Source organism: Pseudophryne corroboree, chromosome 4 (genome assembly GCF_028390025.1).
Source record: "Pseudophryne corroboree isolate aPseCor3 chromosome 4, aPseCor3.hap2, whole genome shotgun sequence".
Lineage (NCBI taxonomy): Eukaryota > Metazoa > Chordata > Amphibia > Anura > Myobatrachidae > Pseudophryne > Pseudophryne corroboree.
The window spans coordinates 593,168,199-593,187,166 of NC_086447.1; the positions used below are offsets into that span (position 1 = coordinate 593,168,199).

At 46.6% G+C, this 18,968-nt stretch overlaps 1 protein-coding gene across 2 annotated transcripts in view; it reads right to left on the reverse strand.

Moving 5' to 3' along the window:
- The window catches only part of PDE10A (phosphodiesterase 10A), a 490,921-nt gene that overhangs the window by 141,380 nt on the left and 330,573 nt on the right, over window positions 1–18,968 (reverse strand). For both annotated transcript variants that reach the window (XM_063917548.1, XM_063917547.1), the window contains exon 6: window positions 18,454–18,594. In XM_063917548.1, the coding sequence (XP_063773618.1) occupies window positions 18,454–18,594 (141 nt within the window). The remainder of the gene's footprint in view (window positions 1–18,453; window positions 18,595–18,968) is intronic.

Here is an 18,968-nt window from a genome sequence, read left to right on the forward strand (position 1 = left end):
TTAGTGATCATTTGCTGATACAGTAGTTTTGATCTTAGGCTGGTTAGTCCATCATTTGTTCAGAAATGCTTACTATTTAATTAGTTACCTTATTTTATCTGCCTCCATCCTCTTCTTTGCTGGCAGCCCCTCCCTAATGTCAGTGGCACTCTATGCAAAGGAGAGGGAGGAGACAGATTCAGTAAGAATTTATGTATGTTGGTCCCTGTCTCTGTAGCTATGGCGATTGTACGAGAAAAGTCCTATTCTGTTTTGATACATGCAAATGTTATTTTTATACAGTGGTAGCAAATAAATGGAACGTAAATATTTCCTTGGGCTAGGCACTGTTAAGGTAACACACACAAAAGAAAAATCTATACAAGACATTACATTAGCTGTATTATTTTTCTTTGTGAAGAATCTGTGCCTGCTCTGCCATATTTTAGGCAATTGCAGACTAATGTTATACTCCCAATAACTTCTTAACCCTTCACAATCAAGTCACACATAATGTATCACTTGTCACTAAACCACAGAACTGTCCTAAAGGGTGATCACTGAAAACAGACATCCTAGAACTCCCATAAACTAAAACTATGTGCAAACTATAACAAGAACAGAATAGTATAACTAATATTGCACGTCGAGATATAATATATATATATATATATATATATATATATATACACACACACACACACACACACACATATACACAATACACTTAGTCCAGCACAGAAGAAACTTCGCCCGATGCCCTCACGTTTGCAGCAGCAGAATGTAGAAAAAGATGTGCGGCACTCACAGCTGATGAAAAACGACTTGACCACAGATGGATATCAACTTGTCAATTAAAAAATTGTGTATCCTGATGACAATTTTATAATTGAAACGTGAGTGCCACACATCTCTCTTTCTAGCTATCTCTCTCTCTGTCCATACATACATTCATACATACAAACATATAAACGCACACTGTTCAATCATAACATTACAACCACCTGCCTAATATTGGGGGGGGGGGGGGTAATTCTGACCCGTTCACATGCTGCTGGTTGTCACAGCGGTGCGAACGGGTCGGGACTACGCCTGCGCGGCGCCCGCACAATGCACACGCGCGTCATTGCCCGGGCAATGACCAGAAGAAAGAAGAAATTGATCGCTAGCGAGATTGCAAGAAGACTGACAGCAGGGAGGCATTCTGGGGAGGATACTCACCATTTTCTGGGAGTGGTGAGTCCAACGCAGGAGTGTACAGGCGTTTGGAGGGCGGATGTCTGACGTCAATTCCGGGACCTGCATCGCTGGATAGTAACTTTTACCCTAGTCTTGTTTTACAGGAATCTATTTTTGCATAGCAGGGCTGCAGAAGCGATTGTAGCCCTGCTATGCAGAAATACACTCCCCCGTAGGCGGCGTCTAGTTGATCGCATGGGCAGCAAAAAAGTTGCTACGTGTAATCAACTCGAAATAACCCCCATTGTGTAATGCCCCCTCGTGCCATCACAACAGCTCTGACCTGTCAGGGCACATATTCCACAAGACATATGAAGGTGTGCTGTGGTATCTGGCACCAAGACGTTAGCAGGAGGAAGAGAGATGCAGATGTACACTAAGGGGGAGATTCAAATGTTTGAAAAGTCGGTTGGGAGTATGTTTTATCCTATCTAATAGACAGGAAAAAACAGACACCCAACCGACTTTTCAAACATTTGAATTCCACCCTAAGAGTGTACATTTGCCTCTCTTCCTCCAGCATAGTATTAGACGTCTCAGCATGATAGCACCTCTTGATATCTTTAGTAATAGGATGTGCAATCCAGGTCCCCCCTCTTTTTCCACCAAGACGCTAGCAGCAGATCCTTTAAGTCCTGTACATGTCGAGGTGGGACCTCCATGGCTTGTTTTTCCATGACATCCCACAGATGCACAAATAGATTGAGATATGGGGAATTTCAAGGATAAGTCAACACCTTGAATTTTTTTGGTCATGTTGCATAAACCATTCCAGAACAATTTTTGTAGTGTGACAGGGAGCATTTTCCTTGAAGGGGTGTACTTGGCCTGCAACAATAATTAGGTACAGTAGGTGGTATGTGTCAAAGTAACATGCACATTAATGCCAGGACCAAGGATTTCCATCAGAACATTGCCCAGAGAATCACACTGCCTTCTCTAGCTTGCTTTCAACCCACAGTGCATTGTGGTGCCATCTCTTCCCAATGTAAAATGACACACAAGCACCTAGCCATCCACATGATGCAAGAGAAAACGTTATTCATCAGACCAGGCCATCTTCTTCCATTGCCATGGTCCAGTTCTGATGCTCACGTGCCCATTGCAGGTGCTTTCTGTGGTGGACATGGGTCAGCATGGGCACTCTAACTGGTCTGTGGCTAAGCTGACCCATATGCAGCAATATACAGTGCTCTATGTGTTCTGACACCTATCACAGACAGCATTAATTTTATTAGCAATTTGTACTGCAGTAGCTGTACGGAGGGATAGGGTCCAGACAAGCTAGCTTTTGCTCACCACGTGCACCAATGAGCTTTGGGCATCCAAAAACTTTTTTTTTTTTTATTGTTTAAATAAGGAGATTTATGGTAGACTTACCATGGTTAAATCTCTTTCTGCGAGGTACATTGGATCCACAGGGAAACATGGGGGTGTAGAGATGGATCTTGATCCAGGCACCAACAGACTAAAGCTTTAGACTGTCCAAGAATGCATTGGGGCCTCCTCTATAACCCCACCTCCAGGCATTGTGAACTCAGTTTCGTTAACCAGTCCAATGCAAGAGCAGGTAAAAGAGAAGGTAGATGTTAGTCACATAGAACCACATTCTCACGACAGGAAAAGGGACTAGCGGCTAATGCCATACAAATTCATAGAAGCTAGGTACGTTAGGGTGGGCGCCCTGTGGAACCAATGTACCTCACAGAAAGATTTAACCATGGTAAGTCTACCATAAATCTCCTTTTCTGCAGCGGGGTACATTGGTTTCCACAGGGAAACATCGGGGATGTCCTAAAGCAGTTCCTCATGGGAGGGGACGTGCTGCAGTGGGTATGAGAACCTGGTGTCCAAAGGAAGCATCCTGGGAAGCGGAAGTATCGGAGGTACAAAACCTAATGAATGTGTTTACTGAGGACCACGTAGCCGCCTTGCACAATTGTTTAGCAGACGCACCTTGGCGGGCCACACAAGAAGGTCCAACAGACCAAGTAGAATGGGCTTTAATAGCAGCAGGAGCTGGGAGTCCAGCATGTGCTTAGCCTTGTGCCATCACCATTCTAATCTATCTGGACAAGGTTTGCTTATTTGCTGGCCAGCCACGTTTGTGAAAACCAAAAAGTACAAAAAGGGTATCTGACCTCCTGATAGAGGCAGTCCTCTGCATGTATATACGGAGAACCCATACCACATCCAAAGACCGCTCTTTGGAGGACAAACCAGAGAAGACGAAAGCTGGAACCACAATCTCTTAGTTAAAGTGAAAAGATGACACCACCTTAGGTAAATAACCCGGGCGAGTTTTAAGAACTGCCCGGTCACGGTGAAATATCAGGAAGGGTGGACTCAAGGACAAAGCGCCCAAGTCTGACACCCTCCTATCAGAGGCGATGGCCAATAGGAAGAGGACCTTGACCGTAAGCCATTTAAGGTCCACTGACTCAAAGGTTTAAATGGAGACTCTTGCAGGGCATTCAGGACAACAGGCAGATCCCATGGAGCCACAGGAGGGACATGGGGAGGCTGATTCCATAACACACCCTGAGTGAAAGTATGAACGTCAGGAATAGACACAATTTTCCTCTGAAACCACACCGACAAGGCAGAAATATGAACCTTGAGGGAGGCCAGATGAAGACCTAAGTCCAGGTCTTGTTGCAGAGAAGCCAGAAGTCTGGAAGTTCTGAATGTGTATGCATCGTAATTCTTAGCAGCACACCAGGTGAAGTAAGAATGCCAGACCCTATAATAAATCCGCACAGATGCCGGTTTGCGGGCCTTCAGCATAGTTTGGATAACTGCCTCAGAGAATCCCTTTGCCTTCAGGAGTGAAGCTTCAAGAGACACACCATCAAGCCAGTCTGGCCAAGTCTGGGTAGACACAAGGGCCCTGAACGAGGTGGTCTGGGCATTGAGGAAGTAGAAGAGGACGCTCTATCGATAGACCCTGCAGGTCTGAGAACCAATGCCTACCGGGCCACATTGGAGTGACTAGAAGTAGAATTCCTCCTTCTTGTTTGAACTTCTGCAGTAACCTGGGCAGATGTGACACTAGAGGGAACACGTAGGGCAGCTAAAGTTCTATGGAATTGCCAGTGCATCCACGAATGCTGCTTGAGGATCCCTGGTTCTTGATCCGAAGACCGGAACCTTGTGATTGTGTCGAGACGCCATCAGGTCTACATCTGGTAGGCCCCACTTGTCCACTAGGAGTTGAAAGACTTCCTGATGAAGACTCCACTCTCCGGTATGTACGTCCTGACGACTGAGGAAATCCGCTTTACAGTTGAGGACTCCCGGAATGAACACTTCCAATATTGCTGGCAGATGGTGTTCCTCCCAATGAAGGATTTTTGATACTTCCATCATTTCCACGCGGTTTCGAGTGCCTCCTTGATGGTTTACATATGCCACCGTGGTGGCGTTGTCTGACCGTACTTGAACAGGCCTGTTCTATAACAGAGGCAGGTTGAGAGACAAAGCATTGAACACTGCCCGCAATTCCAGAATGTTTATCGGGAGGAGATCAGAGGGGCCCTTGCCAGTCCAAACGGAAGAGCCCGGAATTGATAGTGGAGGTTGCCAATAGCAAACCGCAGATATTGCTGATGCGATATGGCAATAGGAATATGCAGGCAAGCATCTTTTATATCCAGGGATACCATATGGTCTCCGGGTTCCATGGCCAGAACAATTGAGAGCAGCGTTTCCATACGGAACTTGGACACATTCACAAACTTGTTCAGCGACTTGAGGTTGAGTATAGGCCAGAAAGACCCACTGGGTTTCGAGACTAGAAACAGGGTCGAGTAGTATCCTCTGCCTCTCTGGGATAGAGGTACCGGCACTACCAGTACTGTATCCAGGAGGGAACGCACAAACAGTTGTAGAGCTTGCGCCTTCAACGGATCTGAAGGGATAACCATTGTGCAGAACTGGCAAGGGGGACGTCTCTTGAAAGAGACTGCGTACCCATGAGAGAACTTCTCGCAACCATGAATCTGAAGTGGTCTTTATCCAGACCTGGGTGAATCGCAGGGGAAAGGCCCGCCCCGTCATGCAGCAGGCTTGTCATGTTTAGAAGCAGGCTGACGGGCAGCCCAGGATTGTCTTGCCTTGGAATTGGTGGTTTTGGGAGGACGAGATTTTCTCGGGAATGCCTGAACTTTTGTTTTCACTTGAGGCCAAAAGGAGCAAAAAGTGGTACCTTTTGCCTTCTGTGCAGAAGGATTAGTATTCGGGAGAAATGCAGTCTTAGCAGCCGCTAAGTCAGTCACAATCTTATTGAGATCTTCCCCAAATAGGATGTCTCCTTTAATACGGAGTACCTCCAAGGTCTTTTTGGAGTCCAGGTCCACCTTTCACCACCTCAACTACAGAATACGGTAAGCCAGGATGGACGCAGTCGATGCCTTGGACGCCAACACACCTGCCTCAGAGGACACCTCCTGAATGTAATGGGCGGTGTTGGTAATGTGAGACAGGTACTGTCTGGCAATGTCAAGATATAGCCTGAGGCAGCTCATCCTCTAATGCCTGAACCCATGCTTCAATTCCTTTTGCAGCTCAAGAGGCTGCTATACTGGATCTATTTACAGCACCTGTAAGGGAGTAAATAGACTTCAGGCATCCCTCCACATGCTTATCTTTCGGTTCCTTCAGTGAGGTGACAGTGGTGACAGGCAGAGTAGAGGACAGCACGAGACAGGTGATATAGGAATCCACCGGCGGTGAATTTTCCCACTTGTTATACAACTCAGAAGGGAGAGGATAATGAGTTACCATCTTTTTAGATAGGGATAATTTATTTCCTGACAAAGACCAGGGTTCCTTAAATATGTTTACTAAATGGTCAGAATGCGGTAATAATGTTTTAGATACCTTCTGACATTTAAACTTATCAGGTTTCTTAGAAACTGTAGTGGAATCCTCATCATCAGTGATCTGTAGGATCTGCTTAATAGCAACCACTAAATCAGGGACATCAACCTGCATAGTAGATTCCTAGTCAGAAGAAGCTTATTCAGTGTCTGACGGGTCAGTATACACCCCATCCTCATCAGAAGAATCTTCCGAGAGAATAGTGGATTGTGAGGAGGAAGTGGCCCGCTGAGATGACCCCTTGACACGAGAGTGATTTCGGGTAGGTTTATGTCTAACCAATGATTGATTCAATTGCTGCAACTGGATAGATAAATTATCCGCCCAAGGCGGATATACCATAGGGACAATATGTGGTTGCAATTGCACAGGTGGTCCCATAGGGGACGTAAGGTGCGTCACTGCATATTGAGCATAGTAGAGAAAGCCGCCCAAAGTGGCTCCTGATTGGTTACAGGAGCTGCGGACTGACTGGGAGATGTATGGCACACAGTACACAGACCATCATACAAAGCTTCCCCCTCAGGCAAATCCTTGGCGCATGCGCTGCATGATACAGGAGCGTCCGTGGATTTCCCGCCCTTTGTGTTAGATATTTTAGTGAATGTAACCGCAGAGCGTATGAGTACGATACAGCCAGACAGAGTAAAATACCAGCGAATAAATTCCCCAGTATGTGACAGCGTACACCGTACACAACACCAGTGTCTAAATCCGGCACTATGTGACTGCCTACACAGTACACAACACCAGCAAATAAATCCGGTATTATGTTACTGAGCACACAGTACAATACACTTGATGGTAAATACTGGGAAGCACTAGACGCACCTAGTCCCTTAGGGTACAGAATACAATGATAGCTAAAGCTGGGATACACAAAGTGAAATCCACACAGCAGATACAGGCACACACAGTCACAGTGACAATGCAGATAATTATTTTAGTTAAACAATAAAACATCAATGGAGTAGAATATGTATATATATATATATATATATATATATATATATATATATATATATATATGTACCCCACGGACCGGCACTGCCTCCTTCACTTGCTGATTGCTCCGGTGCCCTCCAGGGAGATCCAGACAGACGAACAAATAAAGGCGGCACTCAGAGACTTCAAAGTGTAAATTTTGTATTGCCCTAGTAAACCAACGCTTCGGGGTCAATGTACCCCTTTGTCAAGGTGAACAAAAGGGGTACATTGACCCCGAAACGTTGGTTTACTAGGGCAATACAAAATTTACACTTTGAAGTCTCTGAGTGCCGCCTTTATTTGTTCGTCTATATATATATATATATATATATATATATATATATATATAACAATGCGCGGTTCGAGACCGGATGTACCTGTATATATCAGAATACTCGTACAATATATTCTGGCACAGGTATATTTGTTCTAACTAACGCTGTCTTAATAATGTCATGTAGAATACTTAAGTGTCTGTAAAATCACAGTGCTGATGTACATGCGAATTTACAGAGACCACCTTGCCCTGCAGTCCCGGAGACCAGTCGCAGCTATGCTTAGAAGATGGCGCCCAGCGTCTCAGTCAGGGAGTGAGTGAGAGTGTGAGGCAGCTCCAGGATGGGAACACCAGCAGTAGATGGCACCCGGAGCAGAGGGAGGGGCTACAGATCAAGCGCCTTCTCCCCTATGCTGGTCCTCACCACTTGGTACTATGGAGTCTTAATAAAGAGGATATTTATATATCCGACCTGTACTCCTATGCCCTGGTGGATAAGGTGGGGCCCCTGCTCTGTTACAGTGTCCACGCCAGCATCGCAGTCCGTCTCCTAAGACTGCGACCAGAATGCGATTTAATGGCGGGTCCCGCCTGGAGAACCCTCTTACCTCTTCCCTTCAGTAACAGCCACGCGAACCAGGAGAGCGTCTGCGACCGTGTGCCTAGAGCCGGAGCATCTCCGCCACAAGTACCCGGGAACAGAGCCAGTGGGAGTATGCGACGCCACTGGGGAGGTGACGGAGCAGCAGCACAGAATGTCACCCTGACATGTAACTGCTGCAGCCCTTGAAGTCTTCTAAAAGCTTTTTCAGGGCTGCCCAGTGCAGCCCCCCGGTTAAGTGACCTGCTTCTGCAGGCACCAACTTGAAACTGAGCTCACAGTGCCTGGAAGCGGGGTTATAGAGGAGGCCCCAATGCATCCTGGGACAGTCTAAAGCTTTAGCCTGTTGGTGCCTGGATCAAGATCCATCTCTTCACCCCAATGTTTTCCTGTGGAAACCAATGTACCCCGCTGCAGAAATTTGGGTTTTAAGTAAACTTGCAACTGCAGAACTTTTTGCAGTTGCAGTTTTAAGATTCCAAACAAAAATGCATAAAAAACAGGGTAAACATCTGAAAAAGTATGTGATGCATAGATTGAGGAAGGCTGCATGTAAACTCATAAAAACAAAAATCTGGCTGAAAATCTAATATGCAACATTTTTAAAGGCATGACACATTTCTGTACTTTGTGTCAATGAGCTCAAGTACAATTATTTGTAATGTCGCTTTCAAGTTATAAATAGCATATGTAACTGCATTACAACTGCATGACTGTAAATAAAGCCTAAACTTTAATCAATCTGAGCTCAATATATTTTCTCTTACATCCTAGGAGGATGCTGTGGTCCATATTAGTACCATGGGGTATAGACGGGTCCACTAGGAGCCACTGGCACTTTAAGAGTTTGAGAGTGTGGGCTGGCTCCTCCCTCTATGCCCCTCCTACCAGACTCCGTTTAGAAAATGTGCCCGGAGGAGCCGGTCACAGCTAAGGGACCTAGAGCTTCTTTAGTTTTATTATTTTCTAAGAGTTAGTTTAGGCACAGGGAAGCTGCTGGCAACAGCCTCCCTGCTTCGAGGGACTAAGGGGGAGAGTAGTGTCCACCCTGAAGGGTCTGAGCCACTCTCTCCGCTGACAGGACATTAGCTCCTGAGGGTGTTGATCGCTAGCCGCCCCAGGCCAATGCTCACTCCTGCAGCATGCCATCTTCCCCTTACAGAGCCAGAAGATTCCGGTGGCGAGTGAGTCACCGGCCCCCCTTTCAAGCGGGGGCCAGTGTGAAGATGGCGGTAACAGGGTGGGAGTGCAGTATTAACTGCGCTCCAGAGGCTCAGCGGTACATAGTGCGGTGCTGTGAGGGGCGCCCTGAGCCAGCGCCAATACCCTACAATGGTCTACAAGTCTGTCAGGGACATCGGTAATGCTGCCAGCAATAACCTCAGGCCAGTATAAAACAACTGAAGAGCGGGAAGCAGCGCCATGTTCAGGGGCGGAGCTTCTTTTCAGAGCGGACCCAGCAGCGTTCAGTGCCATTTTCCTGCCTGCAGATCCTGATACAAAGACGCTGACAGGGAGAGCTGTCCCTCCAAGCAACTCCAGCTAGCCTGTGCGGTACCAGGGGGTTGTAGAAGGTAGGGGGGGGGGGGGGGGGGGGGAGAGGCTGTGTAAAGTCTGTGTAGTCTATTAAGGTACACAGAGAGCGCTGGTAGTTGTGTAATTTCTACCTCGAACAGCGCTGTGTGTGGGTTGGCTTCAATCTCTGTGTTTCTCTGTGGCATTCTTGGGGGGAAACTGTGTCTGACATTTCCCTGTGTGTGTGGGTGTGTGTGTGTGTGTGGGGGGGGGGGGGGGGGGGCAGGTATTTCTTATCTTCCATAGCCATGTCTAGGGACTCTGTGTCATATGCTGCAGTGGATGTTTCCTCTCAGGAGGAGTCCATTCCATGTACACAAGAATGTAATGCCTTGTCTCATTGAGCCTGAGTGGTTAACCTCTATTAAAGGGATGATCTCTCAGATCTCTACTAGGGTAGCAAATACGGAGACTGAAACTCAGGTGTTAAAGAAATCTATGGCACTTTGGTCAGGTTCTGTCCCTATTCCTGCAAAATCCCCTAGCATGTTCCCACAGAAACGTGCACTTACCCAAATTATGCAAGATGATACGGACTCTGATGCTGCAGACGGTGATGGGGATGTGCTGACGGGGGGTGGCATTCCTTGCAAAGGGGGTGCAGCTCATGATTGAGGCCATTAGAGATGTGTTAAATATTAATGACACACCACCTGAGCAGGTTGAGGAGGCTTACTTCACCGACAATAAGAAAGCCTCGCTAACCTTCCCTGCATCAAAAGAATTAAATGCTATATTTGAAAAATCCTGGGAAAACCCGGAGAAAAAATTCCAGATCCCAAAAAGGGTTCTGGTTGCTTTTCCCTTCCCTGAGGAGGATAGAAAAACATGGGAAAACCCACCCATAGTTGACACATCTGTCTCCAGACTGTCTAAAAAGGTGGTTTTACCTGTCTCTGGGTTTACCGCGTTAAAAGAACAGGGTGATCGTAAGATTGACACTACGCTTAAATCCATTTACACTGTTCCAGGAGTGACGTTAAGGCCCACTACTGCCTGTGCATGGATTTCTAAAGCCATAGTAAAGTGGTCAGGCACATTACTAGAGGACTTGGATACAATGGATAGAAGGGACATTGAATTGTTTCTGCGTAACATACTGGATTCTGCGGGGTTCATGGTGGAATCCATGAAGGACCTGGGTACGCTGACTGCGCGGATATCTTCCATGTCAGTATCAGCTCGCAGGGGACTCTGGCTACTCCAATGGTCTGCAGACGCAGAATCCAGGAGAAGTGTGGAGACCCTACCCTACACAGGTCAGGCTCTATTTCCTTCCCTCTGCTACGCCTCCTACCCAGAAAGCTTTTTCTTCAGCTGCATCGCAGTCCTTTCGGACCGCTAGGGCAATAAAGTCCAAGCCTCCTATCACCTTCTTTAGAGGCGGTCGTACAGAGTCCAAAAAGCCTGCTCTCGCAGGCTCCCGGGACCAGAAACCTGCTTCTGGTTCCTCAAACTCCTCAGCATGACGGTGGACCTCACAGCCTAGAGGACGGGTCGGTGGGTGCGAGACTCAGGTGTTTCAGTCACGTCTGGGTGTCATCCAGCCTGGATCCCTGGGTACAGGATATTGTGTCCCAGGGGTACAGACTGGAATTTTAAGAACTCCCGCCTCATCGATTCTTCAAATCAGGCTTACCAACCTTGCTGACAGACAGGGCTATCCCACAGGAAGCCATCCTAAAATTGGAAAAGTCACAGGTCATTATTCCAGTTCGAACTCATATGCAAAACAAGGGTTATTACTCAAATCTTTTCGTGGTACCGAAACCAGATGGTTCGGTCACACCGATTTTGAACTTGAAATCACTGAACCCTTACCTGAAGGTCTTCAAATTCAAAATGGAGTCTCTCAGGGCAGTGATCTCAGGTTTGGAGGAGGGAGTTTTTGGTATCCCTGGATATCAAGGATGCGCACCTCCACATCCCGATTTGGCTACCGCACCAGGCTTATCTCAGATTTGCACTGTTGGACAGTCACTATCAATTTCAGGTGCTGCCATTCGGCCTCTCCACAGCACTGAGGGTGTTCACCAAGGTGATGGCAGAGATGATGGTTCTCGTCCGCAGACAGGGGGTGAACATAGTTCCATATCTGGACGATCTGCTGATAAAGGCATCGTCCAGGGAGACGTTGTTGCAGTCCATTGTTCTCACGACTCATCTGCTCAGGGAACATGGTTGGATCCTGAACCTTCCAAAATCACATTTGGAGCCGACAAGTAGATTGACTTTTCTGGGTTTCTGCCAGAGGCGAAAGTGTTGGTGATTCAAGTAATGGTCCGGGACGTCCTGAAGCCAGCCCGGGTATCGGTTCATCAGTGCATTCTCCTTCTGGGGAAGATGGTTGCTTCTTAGGAGGATCTACAGTACAGAAGGTTTCATGCTTGGACCTTCCAATTGGATCTCCTGGATAAGTGGTCGGGATCTCATCTACACATGCACCAAAGAATACGTCTGTCGCCGAAAGCAAGGATCTCACTCCTCTGGTGGCTGTAAATGCCTCACCTTCTGGAGGGCCGCAGGTTCGGGATTCAGGACTGGACTTCTCTAACCACGGCTGCAAGTCTCAGGGGCTGGGGCGCAATCACTCGGGGGAACCCTTCCATGGAAGGTGGTCAAGCCTGGAATCCAGTCTTCCAATAAACATTCGGGAACTAAGAGCCATCTACAACGGTCTTCTTCAAGTGGCTTATCTTCTGCGAGGTCGAGCCATTCAAGTGCAGTCGGACAATGTAACGACAGTGGCTTACATAAACTGACAGGGCGGAATGAAGAGCAGAGCTGCGATGTCAGAGGTAACAAGAATCATCCTCTGGGCAGAAAGACACGCATTGGCGCTGTCAGCAATCTTCATTTCGGGAGTAGACAACTGGGAAGTGGACTTCCTCAGCAGACACTATCTCCATCCAGGAGAGTGGGGCCTCCATCTGGAGGTGTTCACGGAGGTGACAGATCTTTGGTGTGTACCTCAAATAGACATGATGGCCTCTCGTCTCAACAAGAAGCTTCGGAGGTATTGTTCCAGGTCAAGGGACCCGCAAGCCGTGGCGGTGGACGCCCTAGTGACTCCATGGGTGTTCCAGTCGGTGTACGTGTTTCCTCCACTTCTACTCATTCCAAGAGTTTTAAAGCTCATAAGGAGAACAAGAGTTCAGGCAATCCTCATTGCTGCAGACTGGCCAAGAAGGGCTTGGTATGCGGATCTTCTGGATCCACTGCTGAAAGAGCCGAGGCCTCTTGCTCTTCGGGAGGACCTGCTGCAGCAGGGGCCGTTCGCTTATCAAGACTTACTGTGGCTACATTTGACAGCATGGAGGTTGAACGCCAGATATTAGCTTGGAAGGGCATTCCGAACAAAGTTATTCCTAACCTGATACAGGCTAGGAAAGGTGTAACGTCTAAACAATACCATCGCATTTGGAAAAAGTATGTATCTTGGTGTGAGTCCAAGAAGTTTCCTATGGTGGAGTATCAACCAGGACGGTTTCTCTTCTTCTTGCAAGCAGGTGTGGATATGGGTCTGAGGTTGGGATCCGCGAAGGTCCAGATTTCGGCCCTATCCATTTTCTTCCAGAAACAACTGGCTTCCCTCCCTGAGGTTAAGACTTTCTTGAAAGGGGTTATGCACATTCAGCCTCCCTGTGTGCTGCCTACGGCGCCCTGGGATCTTAATGTGGTGTTACAGTTCCTCCAATCAGATTGGTTCGAGCCTCTACAGGAGGTTGAGGTCAAATTTCTCATAAGCAAGGCTGTCACTTTGTTGGCCTTACATTCTGCTAGAAGTGTGTTGGAGCTGGGGGCTTTGTCTTGTAAAAACCCCTACTTGATCTTCCATGCAGATAGAGCTGAGCTCCGGGCCCATCAACAGTTTCTTCCTAATGTTGTGTCTGCTTTTCATATCAATCAACCTATTGTGGTGCCAGTTGCTACTGACTCCTCAATTTCTTCAAAGTCCTTTGATGTTGTAATGGCTCTGAAGATCTATGTGAAGAGGACTGCTCGTCACAGAAAATCAGACTCTGTTTGTCCTGAATGATCCCAAGAAAATTGGGTGTCCTGCTTCTAAGCAGACTATCTCTCGCTGGATCAGGTTCACTATCCAGCATGGGTATTCTATGGCAGGCTTGCCATGTCCTACGTCTGTTAAGGCCCACTCTACTCGTAAGCTGGGTTCTTCCTGGGCAGCTGCCTTGGGTGTCTTGGCTTTACAACTTTGCCGAGCGGCTACTTGGTCTGGGTCGAACACGTTTGCCAAGTTCTACAAGTTCGATACTTTGGCCGCTGAGGACCTAAAGTTTGGTCAATCAGTTCTGCAGGAGCCTCAGCGCTCTCCCTCCCATTCTGGGAGTTTTGGTACATCCCCACGGTACTAATATGGACCTCAGCATCCGCTAGGACGTAAGAGAAAATAGGATTTTAATTACCTACCGGTAAATCCTTTTCTCGTACTCCGTAGAGGATGCAGGGCGCCGCCCAGCGCTCCATTATCCTGCAGTAGTTATATGGTTCAGTACGACTTTGTTCTTAGTTAAGTAATGCCTTGTTACTTGGTTTAGTAATGTTTCAGCTGTTGCTGAGTTTCAAGCTAGTTGGCTTGGTTTGCCTTTTTGTGTGAGCTGGTGTGAATCTCGCCACTATCTGCGTAAAATCCTTCTCTCAAAGATGTCCGTCTCCTCGGGCACAGTTTCTAGACTGAGTCTGGTAGGAGGGGCAGAGAGGGAGGAGCCAGCCCACACTCTCAAACTCTTAAAGTGCCAGTGGCTCCTAGTGGACCCGTCTATACCCCATGGTACTAATATGAACCCCAGTATCCTCTATGGACTACGAGAAAAGGATTTACCAGCAGGTAATTAAAATCCTATTTCTAAGACAGCTCACTAGTCCTGCAACCCATATCAGACTGTATTTTTACTAGTACAGAATACAAATTTAAAAGTAAAATTTCTGATTAGTTATTCATTTGTTGTAGTTATTAACATAATTATTAAAAGTTATTATAGGAGGGGTGTGCAGTAAGTTTCCAGGTGCACAAAAAGTATTATATTTACAGATACATACATCCAGCCTTAATACGCCATGCAGCGCAAGATATTTGGTACAAGTGAGCCAACAGGTCACGTGCAACTCTAACAATTGGTGTCTTTTTTTTTTTTTTTGCTGAGAATGCATCTTATTCACAATACAGTGCTATTTGGAAGCACAAGGAGATTGTGGTTATTCATTTGCTATATGACACATATTGTGTGTGACAGAGTCTATATACAGAGCAGAACAGAACTCATATTGGAAAAAAGCTGCAGCTGTTACACTGTAGCATTTTGTGTACAGATTCAGAGAGCCAGTCGCACACAGATATCAAATTAATCAGCGACTCTCTCCTCATGTGTCCTTGTCATGTTGCATTGCAAATAAGATGTATTTTTGGCAAAAGATGCAAAAAAGACACCCTATGCTAGAAGATTCTCATGTGACCTAGTGTGCCAAAGGGTGTGCTGATTGGGGTTCACTATGGTATGCCGGCGGTCGGGCTCCCGGCGACCAGCAACGCGGCGCCGGGAGCCCGACCGCCGGCTTACCGACAGTGTGGCGAGCACAAACGAGCCCCTTGCGGGCTCGCTGCGCTCGCCACGCTACGGGCTACGCGCGCCACACTGTTTTATTCTCCCTCCAGGGGGGTCGTGGACACCCACGAGGCAGAATAAGTGACGGTATGCCAGGCTGTCGGGATCCCGGCGCCGGTATACTGTGCGCCGGGATCCCGTCAGTCGGCATACTGAAGACCACCCGCTGATTGGCGTGACTGCAGCAAACATGTATGAGGACATGTGTACAAACAAAGTTAACATTACAGTTTTTCAAAGTATTCACCATGGGAATCTATGCAAAGTTGTATGTGCTCAAACCACTTGGTGATGCAGCTGGACAACCCTGAATCAGGTATATCTTCTACATGCTGCATGAAGGTCTCCACTGCAGCTGGGTGTGGTATGGAAGCTAGATAGTAACTAGGTCGACCACTATTGGTCGACAGTAACTAGGCCGACAAGGTCTCTAGGTCAACAGGGTCTTTAGGTCGACAGGGTCTAGGGTCGACAGGGTCTAGGGTCGACAGGTCAAAAGGTCGACTTTAAATTTAAAAAAAATAATTGTGTTGTTTTCTTCGTAGAGTGACCGGGAACCCCAATTAGTGCACCCTCGCATGGCTCACTTAATTTGCCATGCTTCGGGCAAGATGCTTCGCTCGGCACAGATTACCATTCCAACAGTAGTCCACATGGATCGTTAAGTATGAAAAGGTTAAAAAAAGAAAGAAAAAAAATGAAAAACTCATGTCAACATTTTCACCTGTTGACCTAGATCATGTCGATCTAGATACCCTGTCGACCTAGAAACCCTGTTGACCTAGTTACTGTCGACCAATAGTGGTCAACCTAGATAGTGTTGACCTAGTTACTGTCGACCTAGAGACCGGATCCCACTGCAGCTTCAAGTGGCTCAAAATGGATTCCACGCAACTTGCGCTTGATTTGTAGGAGCACTTAGAAGTCTCAGGGGGCCAGGTCTGGACTGTATGGCGGATGACAAAGATCCTGGATGCGTTCATGGGTCAGAAAATCCATTACTTTCCTAGACTTGTTGGCAGGTGCATTGTCAGGAACATTGTCAGGAGAAGGACACCACGAGCACGAATTCTGGACTATGTCTGGAAGTGGCTTCTATCAGCAGGAATTGGTTGGTGTATCAGTCCTCAGTGACAGTGTGCTGCTGCACGAGTGGTACGGTAACTACATGACCACAAAAATAGCCACCATCTTCTTGACCATGCAGTGCTCACGTCGGAAATTCTGTGGAGGCGTACCTCCAACTGGGATCCACCAGGCAGAATATTGTTGGTCTCGGGGTCAAAACTGTAGATCCAGGATTCATTGTCACAGATGATCTCCCAGACAGAGTCTGGGCAACCACCATCAAACCTGGCCAGCATTTTGTGGCACCAAGTCACCCAAGCCTCTTTCTATTTTTGAGGGAGCAGATGGGGCAGAAACCTTGCTAAAGCCAAGCACGTTGTTGAAATGCCTATCTAACTAGGCCATGGTCACCTGGTGTCCAACTCAACTATGACCCACACAGAACCAATGCTATCCTTGGTGATGGTAGACACAGATCAGCCGCAGCACTCCTTGTCTTCGAGAGACCATCTCCTACACAGAAATTCTGCAAACTACTCAAACACAGTGGTTCAGGACAGTGCTTCTTCTCCAAAAGCAGCTCAGTCGGTCAAAACACTGCTGCTGTCGCAGAACACTCTAGTAGTCATCGAAAATCATGGCCCTCCGGTGTCCTCTGTTGAGCTTCATAATGAGTTTGTTAAGGAAGTGAACATGCTGACTTCTTTGGTGTGCAGTGGTGCTTGTATACAGTTCTGTGCCTTGACATTTTTAAAAGCACTTTAGTCAGAGATCACAGTTCACAACCAGTCAGATTGTGTCTACTCTACCTATGCACTGCACATCCAGAACCTTATTGCACACCCCTCGTATGGTGGCAGCATGCTTGGCTGCACTGCACTGGACTTCTAAAGAAACATAAAATATTTAATTATATATGTATATATTATGGTCTGGGTACAGGACGCCGGCGGTTAGAGGACCAACAGCAGCATCCTAAAGCATAGAATCTGGACAACTGCCAAGTATTCTAACCCTCCTCCCCTACTCCTCTAACCTGCTGTACCCACAGGTTAACCGTAATTGTACCCCTGTAGTGCCAAACCTTAATCCTCCCTTTTTAGTGCCTAACCCTACCCCCGCCCCCTAACTCGATCCAGCTCCCCGGCATACTTACATGCAGACAGTCATTATTCTGGTGTCGGCATTATGAGTGATGTTGGTGTTCCATATATAAAATACATACAATACACACACATTTCCCTGGCACTCCAGACCCCACACTGGGGTGGCTTGCTCTGGTGCTCCTCCAAATATGCAGACATTTGAGTCTATACATATGTGTAAATCCCAACACAGTGGTTTATGGTTTTATATATATATATATATATATATATATATAAATAAATAAATATATCTATATATATCTATATCTATCTCACACACACACTCACACACAGTATCCTATATAATAAAAGGCCAACACTGCTCCTCACTTCTCTGGGGGGGAAGTCAAGTGTTCTGCGCACTGGCAGACACTAGACGGCGCCTGAAGGAGCAATATAAGTGTTGCTCCATTCAGGAGCGCACACCATCGAAGCTGACATTGGTATTACTGTATGTTGTTACGTCATTTTTACAGGCTGGTAGTGTGTGTGCGCGCGTGTTTGTATATAGGGGTTATTCAGGTTTGTTAGCAAACCCAAAATGCAAGCAACGTAGCAAAACCATGTTGCAGGTGGGGCAGATGTAACATATGCAGAGAGTTCGATTTGGAAGGGTTATATTGTTTCTATGCATGGTAAATACTGACTGTTTATTTTTTACACGGCAATTTAGATATCAGTTTGAACAATCCCCACCCAAATCTAAATCTCTCTGCACGTGTTACATCTGCCGCATTTGCAGGGCACATGGTTTTGCCCAGTTGTTTGCTTTTTTGGTTCGCTAACTAACCTTAATAAGGCCCATAATCACAAATGGATTTGTTCTAAAAGCCAGGACTTATAAAATAAATAGTTACATACTAAAACATATACAACAGACAATGGCCCAGGTTTCTCGAACTTTGGAGAGTGATAAATTGCACAGTGATAAAGTACCAACCAATTAGCACCTGTCATTGTTTAAACACAGCCTGTAACATGGCAGTTAGAAGCTGATTGGCTGCAATTTATCACTCTCCAGGGCTTAATAAATCTGGGCCAATGTTCCAAACTCAAGAAAAAGCTTATGTACTTTACCCCTAGAATATCTTCTACTAACACAGTATTTCGGGATTTGGCTACATGGGCAGATACTGTGGTGCCATATTCAACTGGCCCAGCAGGAGTTAGCTGTGTCTGTCCGCCCTTGGTTCCAGTTGGTGTAAACATACATAAGCTCTGAAAAATAAATAAAAAGCAAAAGATTAATAGTCAATACTATGATGAATGGTCCAGTAGGTCGATGAAATATATTACACGGAAATATCATGAAGCTTTAAAGAAACTATATTGTGTGCCACTCTCAGCTATTCCAGTACACACTGATTGCTTACAACCCCTGCTATCCCCTTTCTGCAGTACAACATTAACATCTATCAATATTTCCATATGATTTTCAGTGTGAAACGGCAGCTGAAACCAGGAGCGAACAGTTAAAATTAGATCCGAACCACGCAAGATCTGAGAAAGTGAGGTTCTACCTCATTTTCTAAACAGGATTTGGTGGGAAGAACAAAGTTGTTCCTCAGTTCTAAAAGGTTCCACAAAATGTC